The sequence below is a fragment of the Numenius arquata genome, chromosome 14 (assembly GCF_964106895.1).
Source record: "Numenius arquata chromosome 14, bNumArq3.hap1.1, whole genome shotgun sequence".
In the NCBI taxonomy this organism is placed as follows: Eukaryota; Metazoa; Chordata; class Aves; order Charadriiformes; family Scolopacidae; genus Numenius; species Numenius arquata.
This window is the reverse complement of record NC_133589.1, coordinates 8,818,601-8,839,971: the sequence shown is the minus strand read 5'-3', so window position 1 is coordinate 8,839,971 and position 21,371 is coordinate 8,818,601. Positions and strand designations below refer to the sequence as shown.

The 21,371-nt window shown below is 42.4% G+C and overlaps 1 protein-coding gene across 1 annotated transcript; it reads right to left on the bottom strand.

Annotated features, from left to right (window-relative positions):
* Positions 1–1,172: 1,172 nt before the first annotated feature.
* Positions 1,173–21,335, bottom strand: DCUN1D3 (defective in cullin neddylation 1 domain containing 3). Its single transcript, XM_074158610.1, has 4 exons — positions 21,279–21,335; positions 10,395–10,471; positions 5,136–5,668; positions 1,173–3,111 (listed from the first exon to the last, which is right to left on the bottom strand). The coding sequence occupies exons 3-4, from the start codon at positions 5,564–5,566 to the stop codon at positions 2,628–2,630; spliced, it is 915 nt and encodes a 304-aa protein (XP_074014711.1). The 5' UTR covers positions 5,567–5,668; positions 10,395–10,471; positions 21,279–21,335; the 3' UTR covers positions 1,173–2,627.
* Between the last annotated feature and the right edge of the window lie 36 nt (positions 21,336–21,371).

The following is a 21,371-nucleotide window of genomic DNA, read 5'->3' as shown; positions in this document are numbered from 1 at the left end:
TGTACTGAAAGTACGAGACTTGAGCCACTGACAACCGTATGCCCTTTCCCCAACAGGAAACAAGGTTTTTTCCCTTCCTCTATATTCACCACCACCATCTTTAAAAAGAAGCTGTATTACATTTGATGCACTAAAACAGGCTAAGCCTTGGTGTGCTACAAATTATGTTCTTACTGCAAATCCACATTCAGAGCACAAGAAAAACACCTGCCTTAAAGAGCTGTATCCCTCATCCTTTGGAGCTGCTGCAGTTCAGCATATACATCAGCTGCAGCCACTGCCACGATTTGGTGTGCACGTGCACGCACTGGCTATCCATTTGAATAGTTAGTTTTCACATTCTGGACACTTTAAATTTCCTTTAGGGAAAAAAAAAAAAGTGATGAACAAAGCATTTAACAGCTGAATGAATGAATAGTCTCAAACTTATAAATACAGTCGTCATTTACTATCAAATCAGTCTCCATTTGGAACTTTTGCTAACAAAGCAGCCTCTGTTGGGGAATTTTTTTTTCTCTTTTTTTAAAATAACAGCACCAGCAAAAGTCTCACCATAAATTCAGTTATACCAGCACAAGTGCTTTGGCCTGCTTTGCTCATCAAATCAGAGTAAGATTTTGGTGCCAAACAGTGCTTGTGCCATGGTAGCTTGGTAGGTTATAGTAGCAAAGACAATGCTTTGGGTATATTCCCTATAATACAGCATGTTCAGGGCTCCCCTCCTGCAAAGAGACAGACTCAGCTGCAGCTGGAACAACTACATTTGTTTTCCACAGCTTAAGATGTCTCCCAACAAGAGCTTGCAGAAGCAGCATGGACCAAACTCTCCTTTTATTAGATGAAAGAGATGCTATCTGTGGTTTGTGGGTTTGTTTTTAAACAGTTTTCAGTACCCACATTTTGTTAGTGATTTATGATCTCAGACCCAAGCTATTGCATAGGCTGCGCACCAGCAAAGCCAGTGACAGAATTCAGGCAGATCCTCCTCCTCCTCCTCTCCCTGCTGACCCCTCTGGGGCACGGCAGATGTGCAAAGCAAGCCATCCTGCACCCAGCGAGAAGCTCGCCACTTATACTGTTTCCCTTTAGCTTTAAAACCCTTAGATCAGAAAACCCATTAGAAGCTGTGGATAACTGTCCAGTTTTTTTTTTTTTCTTTCAGTTTGTTTTTTAATTGAAGCCATTTTATGATCCTGAAATGCAGCTCTGAAAAGAAAAGGTGTGAAATGGAAGTGTATCAAGTTCATTAGGCCAGTACTTAGCTCTATAGAAAGCCTTGGCAATCATCCCTTTTACCAAAAGGTGTAAAAAAGTTGACATACTAAAATTAAAAAAGGTAGCATCAATAACCAAAAAAGTTTCAACCAGTGTTAATAAAACTCCCTTTAAGTCACAACAGTTTCAACAGGCAAATAGTCCCAATACAGGCATTGTAAAATAATAAATTGACTCCTATCCAAATATTATCAAATCAGTCTAAAAAATGACTCATCTACACTGTTGTCATTAAGAACACATTAAGAATTCACTTTGTCATCAGATGCCGATATTGTTGCTCCAGAAAGTGTGGAGTATTAACTGCGATTTAGCAATTAAACATAGGTTTTAAAAAATTGGTTCGTCAATATTAATGCAAAAGATAGTTCCTTACATAGAAGTACTGTGCTTGCCAGACAAGTAAGATAATACTTTAGGTATAAATCAAACAAATTAAAGCAGAATTATACCACAGTTTTCCTTGAAGACTTAGGGTTTGTGTGTTGCTTCTGTCAATGTTTAGCAAACTTAAGAAGCAGAACCTTTGGTTCTTTTAGTCAAGTAAAAATATTCTCATGAAACCACAAAAATACAACTTCCAGAGAAAATGGAAGTCCATCAAGAAGTCCACTTTCAATAAAACTGAGGTAGTACTGCTCTTTTATTACGTGATGTGTAAGAGATTTAGATACAAATCGTCATCTACCACTCAGTTGACTGACAGGTACAGTAATTTTATAAAACAATCCCAACATTTAGTTTGAAACTCCAAAAAAAGGAATGATCTGGACTCATTCGCTAAGAGTTAGCTTTAAAATGGGAATTAGCCATATTACAAAAAGCTGTTGCTTATGTTGGTTTTTAGAGCCTTATTACCAGGGGGATTAATGCATTTATAGTTAACAGTTAACACTGCTGTTCATCTTGGTATAAAACCTTAAAATTATTACAGCCTAAAATTTCAACAATGTAAACAGCACTACACACAGTACAGACCTGCCCTGACAGATGTAGTATGAAAAACTTAATCTGGCACTGTATAATTTAGCAATGTTAATTTAACCTAACTAAAAAGATCTACATTGTGCAAGAAATATCAGACTTACTTATACTAATCTGAAGTCTTAAAAAAACCCCAAAAATGCTTAACTTGTAGCCAGGGTCAAATATTTCAGGGCAAGAGTAAAAGGAATAACCAAAATTAAGAAAGTGCCTAAAACATGATACAGCATTTTAGAGCCCTTTCAAAGACAAGGCAGAAAAAGGTGTAAAGTAGAAAAGTCTGGAGCCTCGGTAATTTCCAGAAACATCCAGAGTTTACATTTCATGAAGGGCAACAGGTTCCTTCCGTCACTGCTGCTTCGATGCCGCTAAGTCTGTTCCTCCGCACACAGGCCCTCTGTGTCCGGAGACGTAATACATTTGGTTTCCTCTTCCTTTTTCCTTCGCTCCATTTCCCACTCCACAAAGGTGTCGAAGAGACTCGGCCAGGCCTCGTCCTCGCTGTAGTTGCTAAGGTCCGGTCCAATCACCTGAGTAAAATTTAGAAACATGTTCCACGTGTCCCGGGAGATTCCCTTGATTCCTGAGGGGTTCTCGATTAGGAAGTGTAACCACTGGTCCAAAATGGGGGGCTTGTTTTGGGTGAAGACTAGTTTCCAAAGGGCAATGGCTATTTCCCGATGTAGCGACCTCTGTCCTTCTTCAGAGTCCAGGCCGAACTGGAAGGTGAAACGATAGAGATCCTTGAATTTATCTTCCTGCTTGGCTTCATTTAAGAGGCTGGGGAACCTTGCACAAATGCCATCAATGCTGTCCGCGTTTATTGCTTTGCAGCCTTCAAAAAACTCCTTCCTATTAAGCAAGAAAGAGAAATTAGTGCAAGCACTTCCCCCCGACCTCACGCGCTGAACACTTCCCATCTCTGTTCAGCCACGCCAAATGGGTGCAAAAGAGGGTCATCTGGACAAGACAAGGTGTGCTCTCAGCCTGGGTGGCACAAGGATCTTGGCAGTGGGAGCTACCGGAAGGGGAGATGTTTCCAAGAAATTTCTCATGGCTTGGGGGACTACAGTCACCATTCAGATCTGCTGGGACACCGTTAGCATTTGAAAGAGATTTTGCTGTCTGGCTTTCTGACAACTCGATAATACCACATCCAGTGCCTTTCACATTAAGAAGTGCATAAAATTTACCACAGAAGAAATGCCAAATGTCTGAAAACACCACATTTACGCACTGAAGCACCATATAGAAACCAGCTTGATTCAATACTGCCCATGTCTAAACGCCCATGCTCTGGGTGAACTGTTCCCAAGGGACAGAGCAGTTCACTGGTGGCTTTCCTGTGGTTTTTTGGTTGCTCTTCCAGCCTGCAAAATAAAAAGGGTGCCAACGGCAACGGTCAGCAAAGGCACTTGCTGAGAGAGTGGAAGAGAACATGGCATCACACGACGCAGGCTACAACACAATGTATAAACACTACTCGAAGCACCAGTCCTGTACTAATTAGCCTACTAATAATCTGGCCAAGTGGGTAGATGGTTAGCTCTGATTTCTCTAATGCTCATGAGAAAGTGTTATAACCAGCCAGTACTAAGCAGAGCCAGCAGACTCTGCACAGGACGGGCTGGAGGGAAGACAGGAGATGGGGGAGCGCTCAGGAGAACAGAAGATCACGTTGCTTTCCTTGATGGAAGAAGCCCATCAGCACTTGCATCATGGAGCACACTGTTAAGGGTAACCTCTCACCGTTAGATCTGCCATCTTTCCAAGAAAATCAAAACGATGTTAATAAAACTCACGGTGGTTGTGCAGAATCATAGACACTCCTTGCAATTCCTTTTCCGCGTTAGCAAATACCTGCGCCAACAGCCTCTAGTAAATCCACATTTGCATTCCAGAATAACTCATCCATTTGACACACACCCACATCCCCAAAGGCTGCGAAGATGCCGGAAAAGCTATCTGTGTTCAGTGCACTGCAGAGGCTTGGTTCAAGGCTCAGGACACTTAAGTAATTTTGAAAGTTATTAGCTGAGGAAAAATAGGTAGCATTACTCAAACCAACTGAGATAGACCAAAAAATTAAAAAAATTAATTGTCTCTCAGCAAGTTCATAAAAAAGTCTTTCCTTGCTCTTACCTGGACATTGATAATCAAGCTGGGAAGGGGAGAGGCTGTTGTAGTTTTGGGTTAGGTTTGTGGGTTTTTTTCCTGGTAAGTTTTAGCTGTTCTGTTGTTTCCTGTAGCATCACACATGCTATAAAAAGCCTGCTGACTGACCCCCTTGTCCAGAAGGACAGACAGCCCTTCAAACACCAATCACTTATCAGTCCGTATGAAAAAGCTACCAGTGTCAAAAACTTTGCGTTTCTTTCCCTCTCTATGCTTTAATAGGATTACTCTTGGAAAAAGACATTAAGTGTAACAGTGGTTGGGCAGGAACAATTCCTAGGATGCAGTCTGTCATCCTGTCACAGAACGGTAACAGCGTTGGTAGCAATTACTAAGAAATCTCACATTACTTTAAAGTGAAAATTAATTTCAGTGTCTGATCTCATCACCAAGATAACGCTGGATACAGTAAAACTGCTTTTGGTAAATCAAGAATAAATGAATGTCTACAGAATCTCACTACGCTATTCATCATTAGCAGCATTATGTCCAAAACCACATTTTTGGTTCTGAAACCCACCGTGAGGGGAAGGGGAATACAGTACAAAGTTTACCTTCTACAGTGGTAGGAATTAATTTGATCAAAATGCAAGTGTTAGAAGAAATAAGTAAGTGAAGCTAATGAGGCTGTCTCTCCAACATACAGATGACAGGATATACTTTAACATATGAAAATAATTACAAGTTCTACAAGAACTAACCTTGTAAATTTGCACATGGTAGCAGCCTGGAATTTCCAAGCCAAAACTAGCACTTTAAATTCAGTGGGATCAACACAGAGGTCATTGCAAAATCGTTCCATTCCTTCTTCCAGTATGGCATCTTCCCGTTCATCCTTATACCTCCTAAATAACTCCCCGATCCTTTGGAGCGAAGATTCTTCTGCGCTGGAAACAGAGTCTTTCTTTGTATCTCCAGAAAATGTTGGAGGCTGACTAGACTCCACAGCAGCGTCCGTTTTCTTTGTCCCATTCACCAGTATATCTCCTGAAGACTTCCCACAAGCCGAACTGTGGTCGTCTTTGTGGACTGCGCTTCTCTTACTATGCGACTTGCTGCTGGATTCCCTTTCCCCATTTTTGCTGCCGAGGGTAGAAGAAGGATTCTTGCACTTCGTGACACACTGGCCCATGATGTTGCAAGCCCAGCTTCTCAAGCAGTCCCCTCGCCGTCGGACAGCCTCGCAGCTGCTCCTCAACACATCTCACCCTGCCATTAGCGGCAGTCAACTAACCTGAAAAACAGTTTCAGAGTCAAACTGCTGTTTCTCCACAAAGAATATAGTAAATATTAAATGTGGGATAACATTTGCCAGTAAGAGACCAACTTCAGGATATTTAAGTTTTGCGTACTGAAAAGGAGTAGTGTACAGAAGGTTGGCATATGCCATAAATTTCAGGCAATTTCAGGCTGTTTTACCTAGAAATCAATGCCGCTCACTCAGTGGCTGCAGTATACTAACGGGCCCTAATAAAGGAAATTCCTAAAATTCTTACTGTAACATAGGTTACAAAGAGGTTGATTCATGTACAGCCTTCATCAAGACAGACTACTCTAGCCCAGAAATATTTTAAAGGAAATGGTTTTTAAAAGTATACCCACATTTTATATATAGAATATAAAACACTGAAACAAAGCAGGGAGAAACGACACTGATGGGACAACCTTGGCAGAGACTTAAGCAGCAGATACAGACCGTACCTCCAGCAAATGGGCAAAGGGGGTAGGGGAGGGGTGGAATTGTGTTTTTTTTAAACAGATTTTGGAATCGAAGTTATTGTTCTTAAAACATACAGAGTGTGTTTGCAGAAAGGAGGCAACACTCACTATTCATGCAAGATGGTGTTAAGGAATTATTGTTTCAAGTGGGCTCCTCCCTGCAGGTAACAAGACAGACGGGAGGGAGGGCCTTTTTAATGAAACTTTTTCAGACAGACACGCATGCAGATAAGACGTAGTAATTCCAGTTCAGTTTTTTTAAAAAAATCAAAATTAAAATGCCAAAAATATTTCATCATACTCCATTTTCACAAATCACAATGTTAAAGCCTTGCATACTGGAAAAAGATATTTTATGCATAGAAAAGGGTTCTTAAATTTTCCCTATTAAAACCAAAGTAACACTCTGACACTATCCTATCAGTGTGCAGCCACACCACAGTCTATTTCTCAGAAACATTAACTCCAAGAAAGCAACTGCTTATCGTATTCCTCGTTTACCCACTTATTTGCATTTCATCTCCACTGTCAGTTAGGCAAAAGCCTCAAACGTAAAAATTGGGTTTGCCCTGTCTCTGTTTACTGCTGCCAGGTTACAGAATTTGAACAAGAAAAAAAGAGATAAAAATTAAAAATTAAGCAATAAAACAGATGTCAGTTTTTCTGTATTGTTTCTTGGGTAAAGCTCTTCTGAGACCGAATCCCTCTTTTAAGCTGTAAACCAACTTGGAACAGCAACACCAAGTGCAGACGAATTCTCCAGAAACTGGGATTACAAACATAAATTTTCTCTCAGCCATTACACCTTTTTTGGCAAAATGGCACGAATGCAGTTTTGTGAGTAAACAAACAAACAAAAATCTGTACAACAGCCAGCATGCTGGTTTCAACTACCTGGCTTCTCTTCCCCTCCCAAATCCCTTTTCTTAAGCCCATCAAAACTTATTTTTAAGCAGCAAAGGAACAAACATCCAGTACATCCTTTCACCAAACTGCTTCAAAGATGAGCTTTGTATAGGCAAGTAAAGTTCAGTCTAATGTATTCAAGAATAATTTCTTACAATTCAAATAATTTCTTATAATTTCTTATTCATTTGTATTTTAAAGAATTCATTAAAACATGCATTTCCACATAAACAACCGCTGTGACAATTTCACTGGTCCTTCGTACTTCCCAGCTCTTTGACTTGCAGAGTACAGCCCGGCACCGGCTCCTGCGCTGCCATGCGATGAGCAATATCATCTTCTCAAGTGTACACTAGTCATTTTTCCCTTACACCAAAACAAACAGGATATTATTAGACAGTGTAAATTACTGCTTAGTGATTAACTCCCAGATACCAGCCTTCCTTCACCACCACTCCCCTTTAAATTCATCAGAATCCATATGCTCAATCTGCACTAATTCCTCTTCTTCCATCAGTTTCTCAAAGGCAGCACGGCTTGGGCTAAGTTTTTCTTTAGAGAGAAACATGCAAGTAAAGGAACAGAATAAAAAAAATCCTGAGTGAAAACCAATGTTACAGTTGAAAGTAGAGTTTAGCTAGTTTATAAAACTTTCTGCTCATACACATAACAACAATTATTAGCTGTTGGGGATTCGGAACAGCTTTTCCCTATGGACAGGTTAAAGAATAGCTGCCTATTAGTGAATGGTACTTTCACTGGTAGTCGTCACATCACACGCAGCATAATGGGCAGAGATAAATCCAAATCACTTTAGGAATCCCAATTTAAAGTTTAAAAAAAAAAGTTTGCAAGACTAACTTACATACCCTGTCCATAAATTTTCCTCACTCAAGTGATTCATGCTGTTGTGCTTCCTAAGCAACAGCTTCTATTAATGCAGACTTGAATATCAGATCATCATCAAAGCGACATCACCACTATGATAAAACAGACGGGGTTTATTGTCATTTGCTGTCATGAAAAGACAGCATTACAATGCAGAGAGGAAAGGTCAGCCAGCATTATTAAACACCTGTATGTGAGGAAGTGTCCTGACAGCAGTTTCCAAAAACCAATGGAGAGCACAGTAGCACTAACCCACAGAGTGCAAGTTAACCCCGTCCCTGCAGAACACCCCTCTAATGAACCCGTTTTCTGTCCTCCACCCTACTTGCCTTCCAAGGAGATGACTGCTGCTCCTGCCCAGCCAGTGTCTGCGCTCTGCTCACGCTGCTCTTCCACGCAGTAACAGAGCTCTTCCTTCCTCCTCCTCCCTGCTGAGGAGGTGTTCAGAGCACAGTCCTACTCGTTATGAACACACACTAGAAGATACTGAAGTACAGTTGCTGTAATTCCTCACTTTTCTACTACATGAAACTCGATGCCACGTGCCAGATACTTTGAAGCATTCTACCCCAAAAATAGCAAAACCAGCTTGAAAAAAAAAAACAAAACACGTCAGACCGCATCCGCTGGCAGTTTGTGCATGTATCTGGTTTTGTAAGAGACAAATCTTTTGGCGCTCCATCAGTTACCCTTTCATATAATGCCTTCACCGAGCTGGATTCACTTCACTTACTAGTCACCTCCGCTTCCTACATGACTCAGGTTTCAAGGCATGAAAGGAACAAGAGCCTCGGAAGGAGATAGAAACGAGTGGGAGAACTCGGCCCTTTTGTTCAGGAAGGCTGGAGAGAGGATCCAGTTGCAGCATCAGGAGCTGCGCGGAGCTCAGTGTTCAAGGAGTATGAAAAAGCACACTCAGGAAAGCGAACACTCATTTAACCGTAGAGCAAAGGAAGTGTCATGTCTAGGTCATGCCGATTACAGTTAAGTGAGCACAAGGACGCGCAGAGATATTTCTCCCAGCTGGATCGGGAACTACAAGTATAAAGTTCTCGCATACCCAAAGGTTACACTGGATCAGTGGCAAAGCACCAGCTCCCAAATGATCAGTTCCCAAGAGCAAAACTACTGTAACAGGCTTGTACAACGTAACAGCGAGACACACAAGGCAGCGCTGACCACTAGTTTTACCATTCTACTAAAAAAGATCAAAATCCAGGGCTAAGGTTGGATCGCACTCAGCGCTACAGGACACGGTACTCCCAAAAGCAGTTTGATTACTCAGACACGTGTTGAGCAATAACCTACAGTAAATATGAATCACCAAGATGCCCACGAGGCGCCCTCCACATAACAGGAACTGCAAAGCAGAGACCAACAATGATGTTCTCTGCTCCTCTCTGGAAGGGAGTGAGCAACTAACTGGAAACACAGGAAAACTAGTGCTGGTGAATACAGCCACCCTCTAAGAAAAAAGGGTGCGTAGAACCATATCACCCAATACGTTTAACAGAAAACCTAGAGAAGATTGGAAAGACCTCGCTAATGCTTAGCTTTTTGGTTTGGGGTTTTTTGTTTGTTTGGGTTTTTTGTTGTTGTTACGGAGTTTTTTGGTTCGTTTTTTGGGTTTTTTTAGTACTGTAAGGAAATTAGTTTTTCTCCATTTTCAAGTGACCAGATCACATGTAACCCAACATTTGAAGCAAGTAAAACAACAAAGTGACTCAGTAATAATTCTCTGTCATACAAGCACACCATAGCACAATTGACAACAGCAACACTGAAGTGGGAGAAAACTGGCTGTAGGACAGAAGACCCAAAGGAGATATTTAAGTAACCCTGTATTTTTCTTTAATGACCAATGTTATTGTAGTAACAGAAATTATTGGATACATCCAGAGAATAACAAAACACAGCCAAGCATTATGCTATTTAATAAAGTGTTGCATCAGAAGGTATTTACAACAAGTTTCAAAATGTAAAAAGTATCAAGAGAGAAAAGGAAAAAACCCTCTGTACATTCAAGAACACCTCAAAGACAAATTTAGGAAATCTCATAACAAAAGGGACACAGCTCAGCCAGCCATTAAATCCCTTCCCCAGTAGCAGTTCTCTAGCTAAGGCAAAGACAACATTGCTAGAGCTTAACTAAGCCTCAACCCAGCCTCAACTTCTGGCAAATACTTGAGCATAGTCTGTAAGAATTGTATGGAATTTCACTATGCATTATCTACCTGTTAGTGGACAAGAATACATGACTTCTAAAATAGCTGAGAGTAGGGAACAGCATCATGGGTGCCCCATCTTTTTCCAGCTCTGAACAGACTCACACGGCTTTCCATTGGGGAGCCGCGAGAGGATCACTGCAACTCCTGAACCAGAAGCAATCGCTGCTCTAACAGTTGATGCTGGGCAAGTGACCTTGTAAGCAAACATCTAATACTTACATAGTTTCAGCTACACAGGGAATCATTCCACTAGCTTTCACAGCCTCCTTCAGGCTCCCTGGGTTCCACATGGAATGCTGTAAGACAAAAGACCACACAAATCTTTACTATTAGAAGAGGCTATGAAAACCCTAAAATGCACCAAATTGCTCAGAAGCAACTATGCATTTATTAATACCCTTCATAGCCAAAATCCATTTATTGAAAGAGTCATTTTATAAAACTACTTCAGATTTTACTTATTAAGTAGCATTAACACCACTAACTCTGCATTGCCATATAAAGCGTAGATCAGGTACTGAATACAAGAGACAAGTTCAAATGTTTGTTAGGAGTAAACACACACTTCTGGATACTTTTATGGCTTTCAGTACAGGAGAGTTAATTCCTCATTTCATGCACCCAAAGCAAAACAGAGGCCGTGCTATCATTGTCAATGCGTGTTAGCTAAGCGGCTGTTTAATCTGTGAATGCCAGACAGCTGCTACCTAGCAAAGCATAATTTGGGTCTAGAAAGTAATTCTCTTTTCTCTTTCTCTAGCACATTCTTTTCCATGTTTGTTTTCCCATGTTCAGTTGAGCCGGCTCAACTTCTCTTAAATTCCCAGCTCTGCTATATAACTACAAAGCTCTGAAGAGACAATGACAAAGGTTTATGTAGCAAGAGCTACAACCACAGCACCTAGTCAACACCTCTGTTTGTATCTGATCCAGGAAAAAAAAAACCCAAAACAAAACAAGAAAGCTCTGGCAAAGCTTTACCATACTAACACTAAAACGTCTGGTTTTTACAGTTCTTAGTACATCCACAGAACATACTGATTTTTTATGAGACCTACTTCTTAGGAAACAAGTGGGAACATTAGCTTGTTCAGTGCTTTATTCAGTAGAAAGCAGGGAATGGATGTAGAAAGACAACCATGAAACAAGTTCTTACCGCACATGTCAATCTCTGCATAAGTGGAGTTTTCCCCAAACTTTAGTCCTATATGCAGATTAGCACAAGTTTGACCGACAAATAAAACCTAGTTCAGATAAAAGCTTTTTAAAAACCTTTTAAAAGACCGGGGAAACAGGCATCCAAAATGCTTCAAACCCCCTAGAAACTGTAGAGTGGTGCTTTCACTCATAATAGACACACACAGAGCAAAAACGTATCTCCACTGAACTGTTTTTAGGCATTTACTTTTGAGATGGGTAGTCCAAAAAGCCTACTTCACTCTGTACTTACATCCTCCACTTCCAAAGCTCATCTTCCACACAAACCACCACCCTTTCGCACCCTCGACAGTCTCACAGCTCTTTTGGCACACACTCCTGCTGAAAGGGCCACCCCGTGCGGGTGCACGGCCACCAGCCAGCTTAAACGTGTACGGGAGCAGGGGAGTTCCTGCCTCTCTCGCCATGAAATTACTAGCTTGGATTTCTTTCTGTTTGACCATAGCATGCCATGAATTTCAAGAATTTAAGCAAATGGAACATCTGGCACTTCTATGTTAATTTCCTCTGGCACCCTGCAACTAAATAATTCCTTTTATAAAACATCAGGGGAGGAAAGAAGAGACTGGAGGGACAGGGAGCTGCACAGCCTCATTCACCCAGGAGTCTGCTTAAATAGAGGAGAGGAAACATCTTACACTTCACATTTTGAAAACCATTGTCATGGCAACTTTATGCAACAAACTACTTTTCAAACAGATCTGTATTTCTTTGGAAGAAACCTATGATCCACCAAATCTTCATTTCCAGTTGACTACAGCACATACGGGAAGCAAATGCTCAAGTTCAAAAGAAGCTGAATATGACAGAGTTCAGTCCTACCCAGCAATAGCCAAACTTTTTCAGGTTATTTGAAGTAGTTTCCACATTGGCTGACCCATACACACACACTGCCTGGAGCCAGGTGCCAGAAATTTTTACACCTATTAGAACCGCCAGCTATCATTCTTCCCCCATTCTTACTACTTTCACTCTACCAAGTTGCCTGTTTCAACTTTTTTTAAATTTTAACGTAGTGGCAAGTCTAAACTTCTGTGACAACACAATTATGGGATGTGGAATAAAAAATTAATCTGAACTAGCAGTTAAAAACCCAGGCTCTTCAAGTCTGTATTTAAAGGCCCTCATAGCCCAGCAACGTGTGGTGGCTGACTTCATCCTAAATCACACAAGACGACTGCGGCGGGGGTGGAAAGAGGCACCAACGCTTTTGTGACACAGGTTTTAACTCAGTCCTTGGGTCAGGGTTGCAAGGAACAGTCATACGCTACCATCACCAAGCATCCACCTTCGCTGGTGCGGGAGGAGCATCACGCAACAGCAACTCAGAAAACAGCCTGCGTCCTTCGTTAGCAATCCCACTCAGCAGCCCGCTGGGAAAAGAAGTAAATGGTGTGCACCCTCAGGATTGTGGAGACCTTTGTTTTGCTCACCTGCCTCTTTCTGCACCTGTGTCTGCCTCCCCCCTGTGACTCGGGCTCCCCTGGGCACTGGCGCAGGGAGGATCACACCTCAGAACGCTGCAGCGCCAAAGCCGCTATCGCCCTCCACACTCCTCCTCAGCAGCTTGGCCAGGGGGAAGAGCTGACAGAGTTCTCACAAAAGGCATCTTTTTTTGCTTTCCTGTAGGGAATCAGTGAAGACTTAGTGATATCATTTCCCTCTTCAGCAGGCAGAAATCGAGAGGATCAACTCTGCATGTGGGAGATTTTACCAGGCAGTTGAGTTTTATACTACAGCACCGAAGCACTTGGTGTGTAAGTGTTAAAGCACGAACGAAGCTTCAGTCAGCAAAGCTATCACGTTATAGAAACTGCTTATTTCAAGTCATAACCTGCAATGAAACTTTCTCAGCAACAGCATTCTGACTCCGGCACAATGGGCACATTATGGGCTTTCATTAGCCCAGAAGACACCTCACCACATCCCTAACCAAGCGTTGTGCTAGCACCAGTCTGTCACGTGGATCTGCTCCGCACCTCTACTACAGAAACACATCTACGCAAAGTTACTTAAGAGGAAGTCTAAAAGCAGGAAAGTCCTGCTGCAATTAGTTAAAATGAATTATTAGTTTGTCAGGCTTCCTGCGGTTCAAGCACCTTTCAGTGAACTACAGCCAGGTTATGATTTTAGAGACAAACAGATGGGAACTTTGTCGATCTGTTCCAACTCAGGGTAACAAGCTATTTCTGATGAACCTCACTTTGAGCTTTGGAATCAAACCAGAGTATTTAGAAATTTGATCAAACTGGGTAAAGTTTGTCGCTACAAAACACACCTGTATCAGAGCAGAAGCTAGTTTTACAGGCGCATGAAAAAGGACTGTGTATAGAGTTTTGGCTGCCACTTGGCAAAAGTCAAACAGCAGTCAATGGGAAAACCAAGCAGTTCCCAGCCCGACAATGCATATGTTGGAACCCAAATACTTTGTCTGAAACAAGATGTGGACTTCTTTGAGAAAGACCATACTGGAAAGGCGTACCTTCTTTGGAAGGGAAGAGAGGGGCAGGTATCTAAAAAAAAACCAATTAACAACAGATTCAGAAACTGCTTCACCATGTCTACAGTCCATAACGCTGGGCCAGCTCTCAGTGCCAAGAACCAGAGCTATCACCAAACCTCTTCCCAGAAGCCACTCCACAGTCTCCAAAAAGCAGGCAAAAATCTCTTAAACAACTGCACCTTGACATGGTGTGCTGTCACTTCAAGTCCAGGGCTGGGACATCAATGGGGATTTTTCCATCCAAGAATCTGGGCAGGAGAAACCTGCTTTCTGCACTGTTGAAGAGCAGAGCCTGCTAAGACCCAGGGCATGACAGCACACTTCATCTTCAAACTGCAACAAGTCTTAAAAAAAAAGGAATAGATGTTCCGGATCTGTAGTTCCCTGTGTGCAGCTAACTATACAAGGTTAGCTTAATTAAAAATGAGTAATAATGTGAAAAATGATAGGGAAATAGAGTAAAGGCACCTTAGTACTTTTTTCTCATGGAAGAGATATTCCTTAAGCAGCTTTTTCGGATGATAGACATGCATCAACCTCGAATCCCTCTCCTTCTTTTATATTCTCTAACCACACAATACCTTACTTACCGATTACTTCGCATTGTTTTTTCCACTTGGCCCCATTAAAAAGTTTTAAATCCTTTCCTATTATGCACTTCATCCTACTTCATTAGGTGGGTGGAATGGATTATTGTATTTTCACAGAGCAAACCCAAGTCCAGTTAGCTAAACAGCATATAATCGCAGAAGGGTGCCTTCAGGTGCTTCTGTAATGTAAATAAATTAATGAACTAATTCATGCAGCAGCAGTACTTGTTTTGAGAAGTCTATTTAGGCTACGAGCAAGACAACGGGCAGAGGGGAAATCAAGACAGCCAATGTGGCTGCTCAAGACCATCAGTTTTCAGTAAAGCTGAAACCAGGACCCTGACCAGATCCCGCCCTATTCCCTACCTTGTACATACTTAGACATGAACAAACTCGTTTATTTCACTGCACTTAATTCAAACCCTGGATGAGTTTGAATCTACCACCTTCAAAAAACAAAGAGTCAGTCACTAAGCAATTCATCCCCATCCATTTAAAAACTATCAGTCTTCCCTCTCTTCCCTGAGATCCTTGTCAAAGGCCACACAACTCTCGAGGTCCAGCATTTACAAAAAAGCAAATCATCATCTAATGAGGGTTTCTGGGGTTTTTTTTCCCTTTAATATGCAAAGGGTTGTAAAAGAATAATCCTTCAGTATTTTTCCAGGGTACACTGTAACTTTTGCACAGCATGACAGACCTTTAGCACCTCAGTACGTACCATGAATAATTAAAGCAGCACATGCCAGGGGAAGAGCTTCCCTGTGCTCAGACACAACCAGTTCACATCTCTACAGCAAAACCGCAGATTATGGGACCAACAGAAACCGTGACCCTCAGATATTTGACACAGATGCATCCTGCTGTAAGCATCCGAACGTAGCTGTGCTACAAATCTTTACCTTACTCTCAGTGAATTCTGTAAATTAATCTATGGGAAACTGCAACTACTCTGTAGCCAAACCAGAATAACTTCAAAAAACCACCTCGGTCTACAATCCACTTTGCAATGGAAAAAAAATTTACTTTTAATCTGAGATAAGCGTGCACAGATTCTCTTTTGCACCGAGTTCTGCCAGCAGATTTCACCCTGAAGTGGCAGAGGCACCTTCATAGTTGATGTTCAGCTGAATATAATTCAGGTAGATATCGAATGATTTCTGTAATAAGATATGCTTTCCACTAATTGTAATAAGTGAATAACTTTATATTTCTTACTGCTCTCAACAGTGAAGAAAACTACACGGATCATATAAAAGAAGAAAGTCCTTGCAGCAGCTCCTGTTAACGGTGTCCCATCTCCAGCACGTTTGAAAGCAGCTGTGAGAAACATGACCCACACAGCCACCTAACAGAGCAGTGAAGGGAGAAGTCTAAAGACAAGAGCCAGAGCACCTCATAAGATCACTTCTGGCAGCAGATGCTCGTAAGGAGTAGACAGAAGGCCCACCAGCCATCGACCTCAGTGTAACATAGTTTACAGGCTGCCAGCCAAAAGAATCACTCATTTCATGCAGTTGTGTAGGAACTTCATTACCAGCTGACCACCTAAATACTAGAATCATATTTAAGTACAAAGAATTGTTCTAAGTGAAAGGACCGACATCTGAAAATGCTTTAAGAGCACGCGCTTGCATTTTTAAACCGACTACAGTTTTTAAAGCAGAAAATACACAAAGCCACCTGCAGAGACCCTGATTTGAGTCCTGACTTCCCTGTCACTGTGAATGATACTAACACTTTACACTGTACAAAGGGTGCTGCAGTGTTTGGATGTTAACTGCATCAACAGCTTCAAAGGAGCTCTTTTGAGTACACTTGAACTTAGGTCATCAGTTATAACAAAGACTCTCAGCTCTCCTTGAGAAATCCAGTGGCAGCTTCAACCAACACATGCATTTTGTTAATAAGTTTTCACATATCCTTGATTTCACTTGACGTCCTGCATCTCACAAGAGAAGTAAGGTGCATAGGTACCTATCCTGTGCCTCACGAGACATAATCACTAACTCCAAGCACAGGTAACCATGCCTGAAGCTGGTATGCATCAGACCTTTGGCATTTCCAGACCGCCCATTTATGTGCTGATCCAGAGCACTTGAGGCTTTCTGTACAGACTCACCTGTAAAGAAAATATTATACAGTCAGCATATGACCAAAACCAAGTTCTAGGGCATTTGTGTTTGTAAGTCTATTACTAAACTACACCCCACGCCCCCCATAATCATAGGCATTAGGATGGTTTTTCTCCCTCCCTTTCAATGTTAAAACAAAAGGGTAAGAGTGACTACATTAGATGTTTCAAAGCTGCAGAAAGAAAAGCTGCATTCCAGTAAAATATTTCACAGTAAGAACTAAAAACTGTTACTATCTGCTAATACATGGATGCAAAAATAAGACTGGTATTTTTCAGGAGCACAAAATCCTTTTGGTTTTAAAAAAAACCAAACACTTATGTTCACTAAACAGGAACAGCAAGACAACAAATAACATGACTGTCTTTGGCAGTCTGACTTTCTGGGAATAACAAACTGTGACAGGAGGTCAGTAACAGCATTCTCACATTTTGCTAAGTAAGTTTTGTCTTTCACAAAACAGATGTCACAGACAGAACAGCATTTATAACTATTCTGAGACACCAGAAGATTATACTAGCTCATTCTCTTTACCAGAGTCCTGTCCCACCACCTGTGCTTTCGTTGGTTTCTCTAGAGTATTCCTACTTCTATGAAAGAATTCTTTAATACTTAGAACTAAGTAGTCCCCTAACCATCACTCTTCTAGTAGTGAAATACTGCAATTAAATAAACTTTACCTAAAATCCAGATTTTCTAGTTCCTTCAAGATGCAGATCATTGGATCGGAGAGCTGTCCCCCATGACAAATAGATAAAACGGAGACATGATGAGTCTAAATGGGTTAGTTCTCGGATTATCTTTCAGGCAAGAAGCTTTGATTCACTTTCTCTTCCCCTATTTGCCCTGTTCTGGTTAAAACTGAGATCAGAATGTAAAAACATCACCAAACTCTCACACCAAAGCCACACGTGACAAGGAGAGCCTCCTTATGTCACCTTTAAAGAATACTTGTGTTTGAGAGAAAGCAGAGCTCCCCTCCGGTTTGCCAACCACCCCTGGGACTCTCAGACTTGCTCACCCACAGCCAGCTACCGACAGCTGAGCAGTTCCACAGAACCTTTTCATGAAAGGGTGAAGTCGTGGACGATGGGAGCACGTCTGCAAGGCTTGGCTTTTCTGATCACCCCCTGGGAAGGTTTCACCCAGATCTGTAATTACCTGACTCAAACTAGAGTTAAAAGAAAGGGGGAAGGGGGGGAGAAGAGATAGCTGACTGTTTCAAAAGACACATTTGAGACAGTTTACTGTACAGAAGACACCAAGAAAACTAGCACAGACAGTTTACTTGTGTCATATGTTCACAGGGGGTAAATTGCAGGTGGCTCTTTACCAGAAGGCAACATTCGCCTTGAACATTTGCCATGAAATTACCATTGTTTCAAGTCAAGTTACTATGTCATTACTGCTGAATAACTTAGAGTCAAGTATACAATTAATCCATGTCACCAATGCAGATAATCTGCAAAACATTACAGCCATTTAATCTAGTGTTTTTAAAAGGAGGAAGGGGGAAGAGACAAAGAAATTATTAGACTTCCAGTAACCAGAAGACAAAGCCCATTAGTCAGAGGCAAATAAAGGAGTGGAAGCCAGTGAGATAAGATGCAGATCCCCAGGGAGAAGCAGCCAGACAGAAGGAGCCCAGTCAGGGAATTCTGATGAAAACTGTTAAGGGGGTACCCTCTTATCTGCTTGTGACTACCAAGCCCCTCAAGTGTTTACAGATTGTTCTTTCAGTCTTCAAGAATTCTGGCTACCAATATTCAGCTCCTTCTCTATTTTTAAGAATGAGGATGAAAGGACGGACTGTTTTTCTAACATCCTATGCCTTTATTTCTACAGTCTCTTCTTACTGAGAGCAGAGCTTTCCTGTTACATTCACTACTACAGACCCATGTGCCTAATGGAACAATAACATTGTTTCTGCACTTCACAAATTCTTACAAACTGCCAAAAATCCCACAACGATGGCTTTTATAATGCTCTGAGGCTCTAAATTTAATTTATCAACACTTCTTCTGCACCCAATAAAGAAAACAGACTGCTATGGCGTGGGACAGCTCTGAGCAGTACTGAGGGACTCACACTCCTGCCGACTTGCAGCTGTGCATCTTTTCATATCCAAACCACCTTTACATTGTTTTCTGCCATGAGGAAACACACCCTTAGAAGAGTCATGTCTATCCCCCATTCTTCCACCCCCTTTCCATCTACTTCATATTCCCCTGCCCCAATACACATACACACAACATAAAGGATTTTTTTCCTGTTCCTTAAACTGAACCAAAGCAAGCAGCGGAACCAAGCCTCTTCCTGCAGACACAAATCTGCTAGAAAAAGTCCCTTTGTCTTAGAAGTCTGTCAAACTGTCTGGCAGTCCCTCTTGCTCAATATATACTTCTTTAACTAATTTAATTGACGGTCTTCCCAAAGAGCTGTTCTTAGTTTTCTCTCAAAGCCACCCCTTCAGTTCAGCCAATCCCCTTTTTTAATACATTCCACACTAAATGGAAGTAAAATGTAATTATGAATGAATTTCCAAGATCAACAAATTAAAGGAATTATTGACACAAATCAGTTCGAATTTGCTATGAACACAATAACGTTCAGCTCCAAAATAAAGCAAGAAGCTCTGCAGAAAAGGCACCTAACCCAGTCTTAAAGATGCAGGAGCAAATTACACAATACATTGCAGGCTATCAGTCTCAAGATGAAAGCAATTTTAAAAGCATCACATTAAGCAGCCAAGTAGTATCAAAGCTGTAAGGTCCCCCATTAATAGTTTTGTAAAATTGTTTAAGGATTATAATCATTCATGCCTGCATACAACTTGCTACTAGGAAATAATCAGAATTTTAGAAATCATTACAAGAGCTGATATTTGCAGTAAATTTGTAAAGCCATTTGTACTTTGTGAATCCAAACTAATTCAACACAGATCACAAGCTCTCCTTTTTCTGCTGATGTGCTGAAAATCCTTGATTTAGACTGTGTGCTGCCTTTCATGTAAAGAGCTATGAAGGTTTCCCACAGAGCACTAATACACACCTGTGCGGGGAAAGTACAAGATTTTAAAGACAAACTACAGAACTGACAAGAACATTAGAAGTCAGATCTCTTTACTTTCACATGCAGCCATAACCAAGGGACTACATTTCCTTTCCTAAGGATTCTCTTTTACCAGGGAAACATGCAGCATCGTTCAGATGCACTTGAGAAACAAGTACACGCATTCTTTCTTCCCATTGCCAGCCCAAATAAAACACTAATAACACAGTTATACATTAACCGTTTAACAAAGAGGCTCTTAAACAGATAATAAGAATGCATTTAGAAGAGATGTCTTTTGTCCTCCAAAAAAAAGACAGTGTGCAGCAAAACTATAACTGCCAGTGAAGCCTGTCTGTGATTTTCAGAAAGGTTCTATAGTTTTTGTTTACATAGCTATATCTCTGTTTTCAGAGCACTTAACCTATTACCCCTTGAAATTATGCAGCAGACATTACCATTTAAAAAAGTTACCAGCTGTGGATCAATGCTCTATTCCGATATTTGGCATCAGACTGTTCACTTATCAATGTAACGTTTTGAAGGACAGCATATCAGCAGCGTTAACTATTTAAAAGATAATCAATGATTCTTTCCAGCAACCACAGCACTAACAGGAAAGGCATATTCTTTCAACCAATATTTACTTGAAACACTGATTATGCAAGTTACAATTTAAGTTGTTGGGAGTGGTTTATTAGTACCAACACAGCCCCAAAGAGTAAGAGCGATTAACGCAGACTGAAGCTCTCACAGGAAGGCCAAACACATTCAGGAGAGGGAGTGAAAGCCAAGGTAAGAAGAGTAGTAAGTGGCCATGCAAAGGTGGTACGTTCAGATTACGAGAACTATCTCGGAAATAAACTGCTCTGCATTTTACCACTCTGCCTGCTTCCTGAAAACACTATGGTTATACACCTTCTAGCCTTATGCACGTAAAGGCTGGGCACGGAGAGTATTCGAACAAAGCGGCCGACCCCCTCAGCCCCGGCGGGGACGCGGTGCTGCTCGCACCGAGGGCGGCTTGACAAGACGCGTTTTAGGGTCCTGCAGATGGCACACACCAACATTTTAAAAAATAGTAAGAAGGAAACAACCCCAAAGTGAGCCAGCACCGCTACCTGGGGCACACGAGTCCGAGACGGGCGGGCTGGGCTCGGCGTCTGCCCGCCGCTGCCCCGGCCTGCCCGGAGCCAGACCCCCCAAACACCCACCGGAGAAGCGCCCCGGACGGGACCGCCCCGCGCCGCACCACCGGGGGAGGCGGCGGCTCCGGCTCCCGACCGGGCACGCCGGTACCGTTGGGCCGTCCCGGCGGCTGCCAGCCCCGGGGTCCGGGCGGGCTGCGGCTCCAGGAGGGAAGGGGGGAGAGAGGGGGAGGGGGCCGTCGTGAGGGGGCGGCGGCGCGGGGCCCCCAGCGCCCAACCGGCCCTGGCGGGGCTGAGTGGCAGAGAGGCGGCCCCCGCCACCGCCGAGGCTGCCGGCCCGGCCCCGCAGCCCGCCCCACCGGCCGAGCCGAGCCGAATCGAGCCCCGCCGCCACCGTCTCCGTCCCCCCCGCCCGCAGCCCGGCGCGGACGGGAAGAGACACGGTCCAATTCACTCACCTCGGCGGCTCCCTACGAGACTGCCTCCCCCTCCCTGCATCACTTCCGGGGGTGAGCAGTCAGCTGGCGGCGGCGTGGCGCTGCGCCGTGACG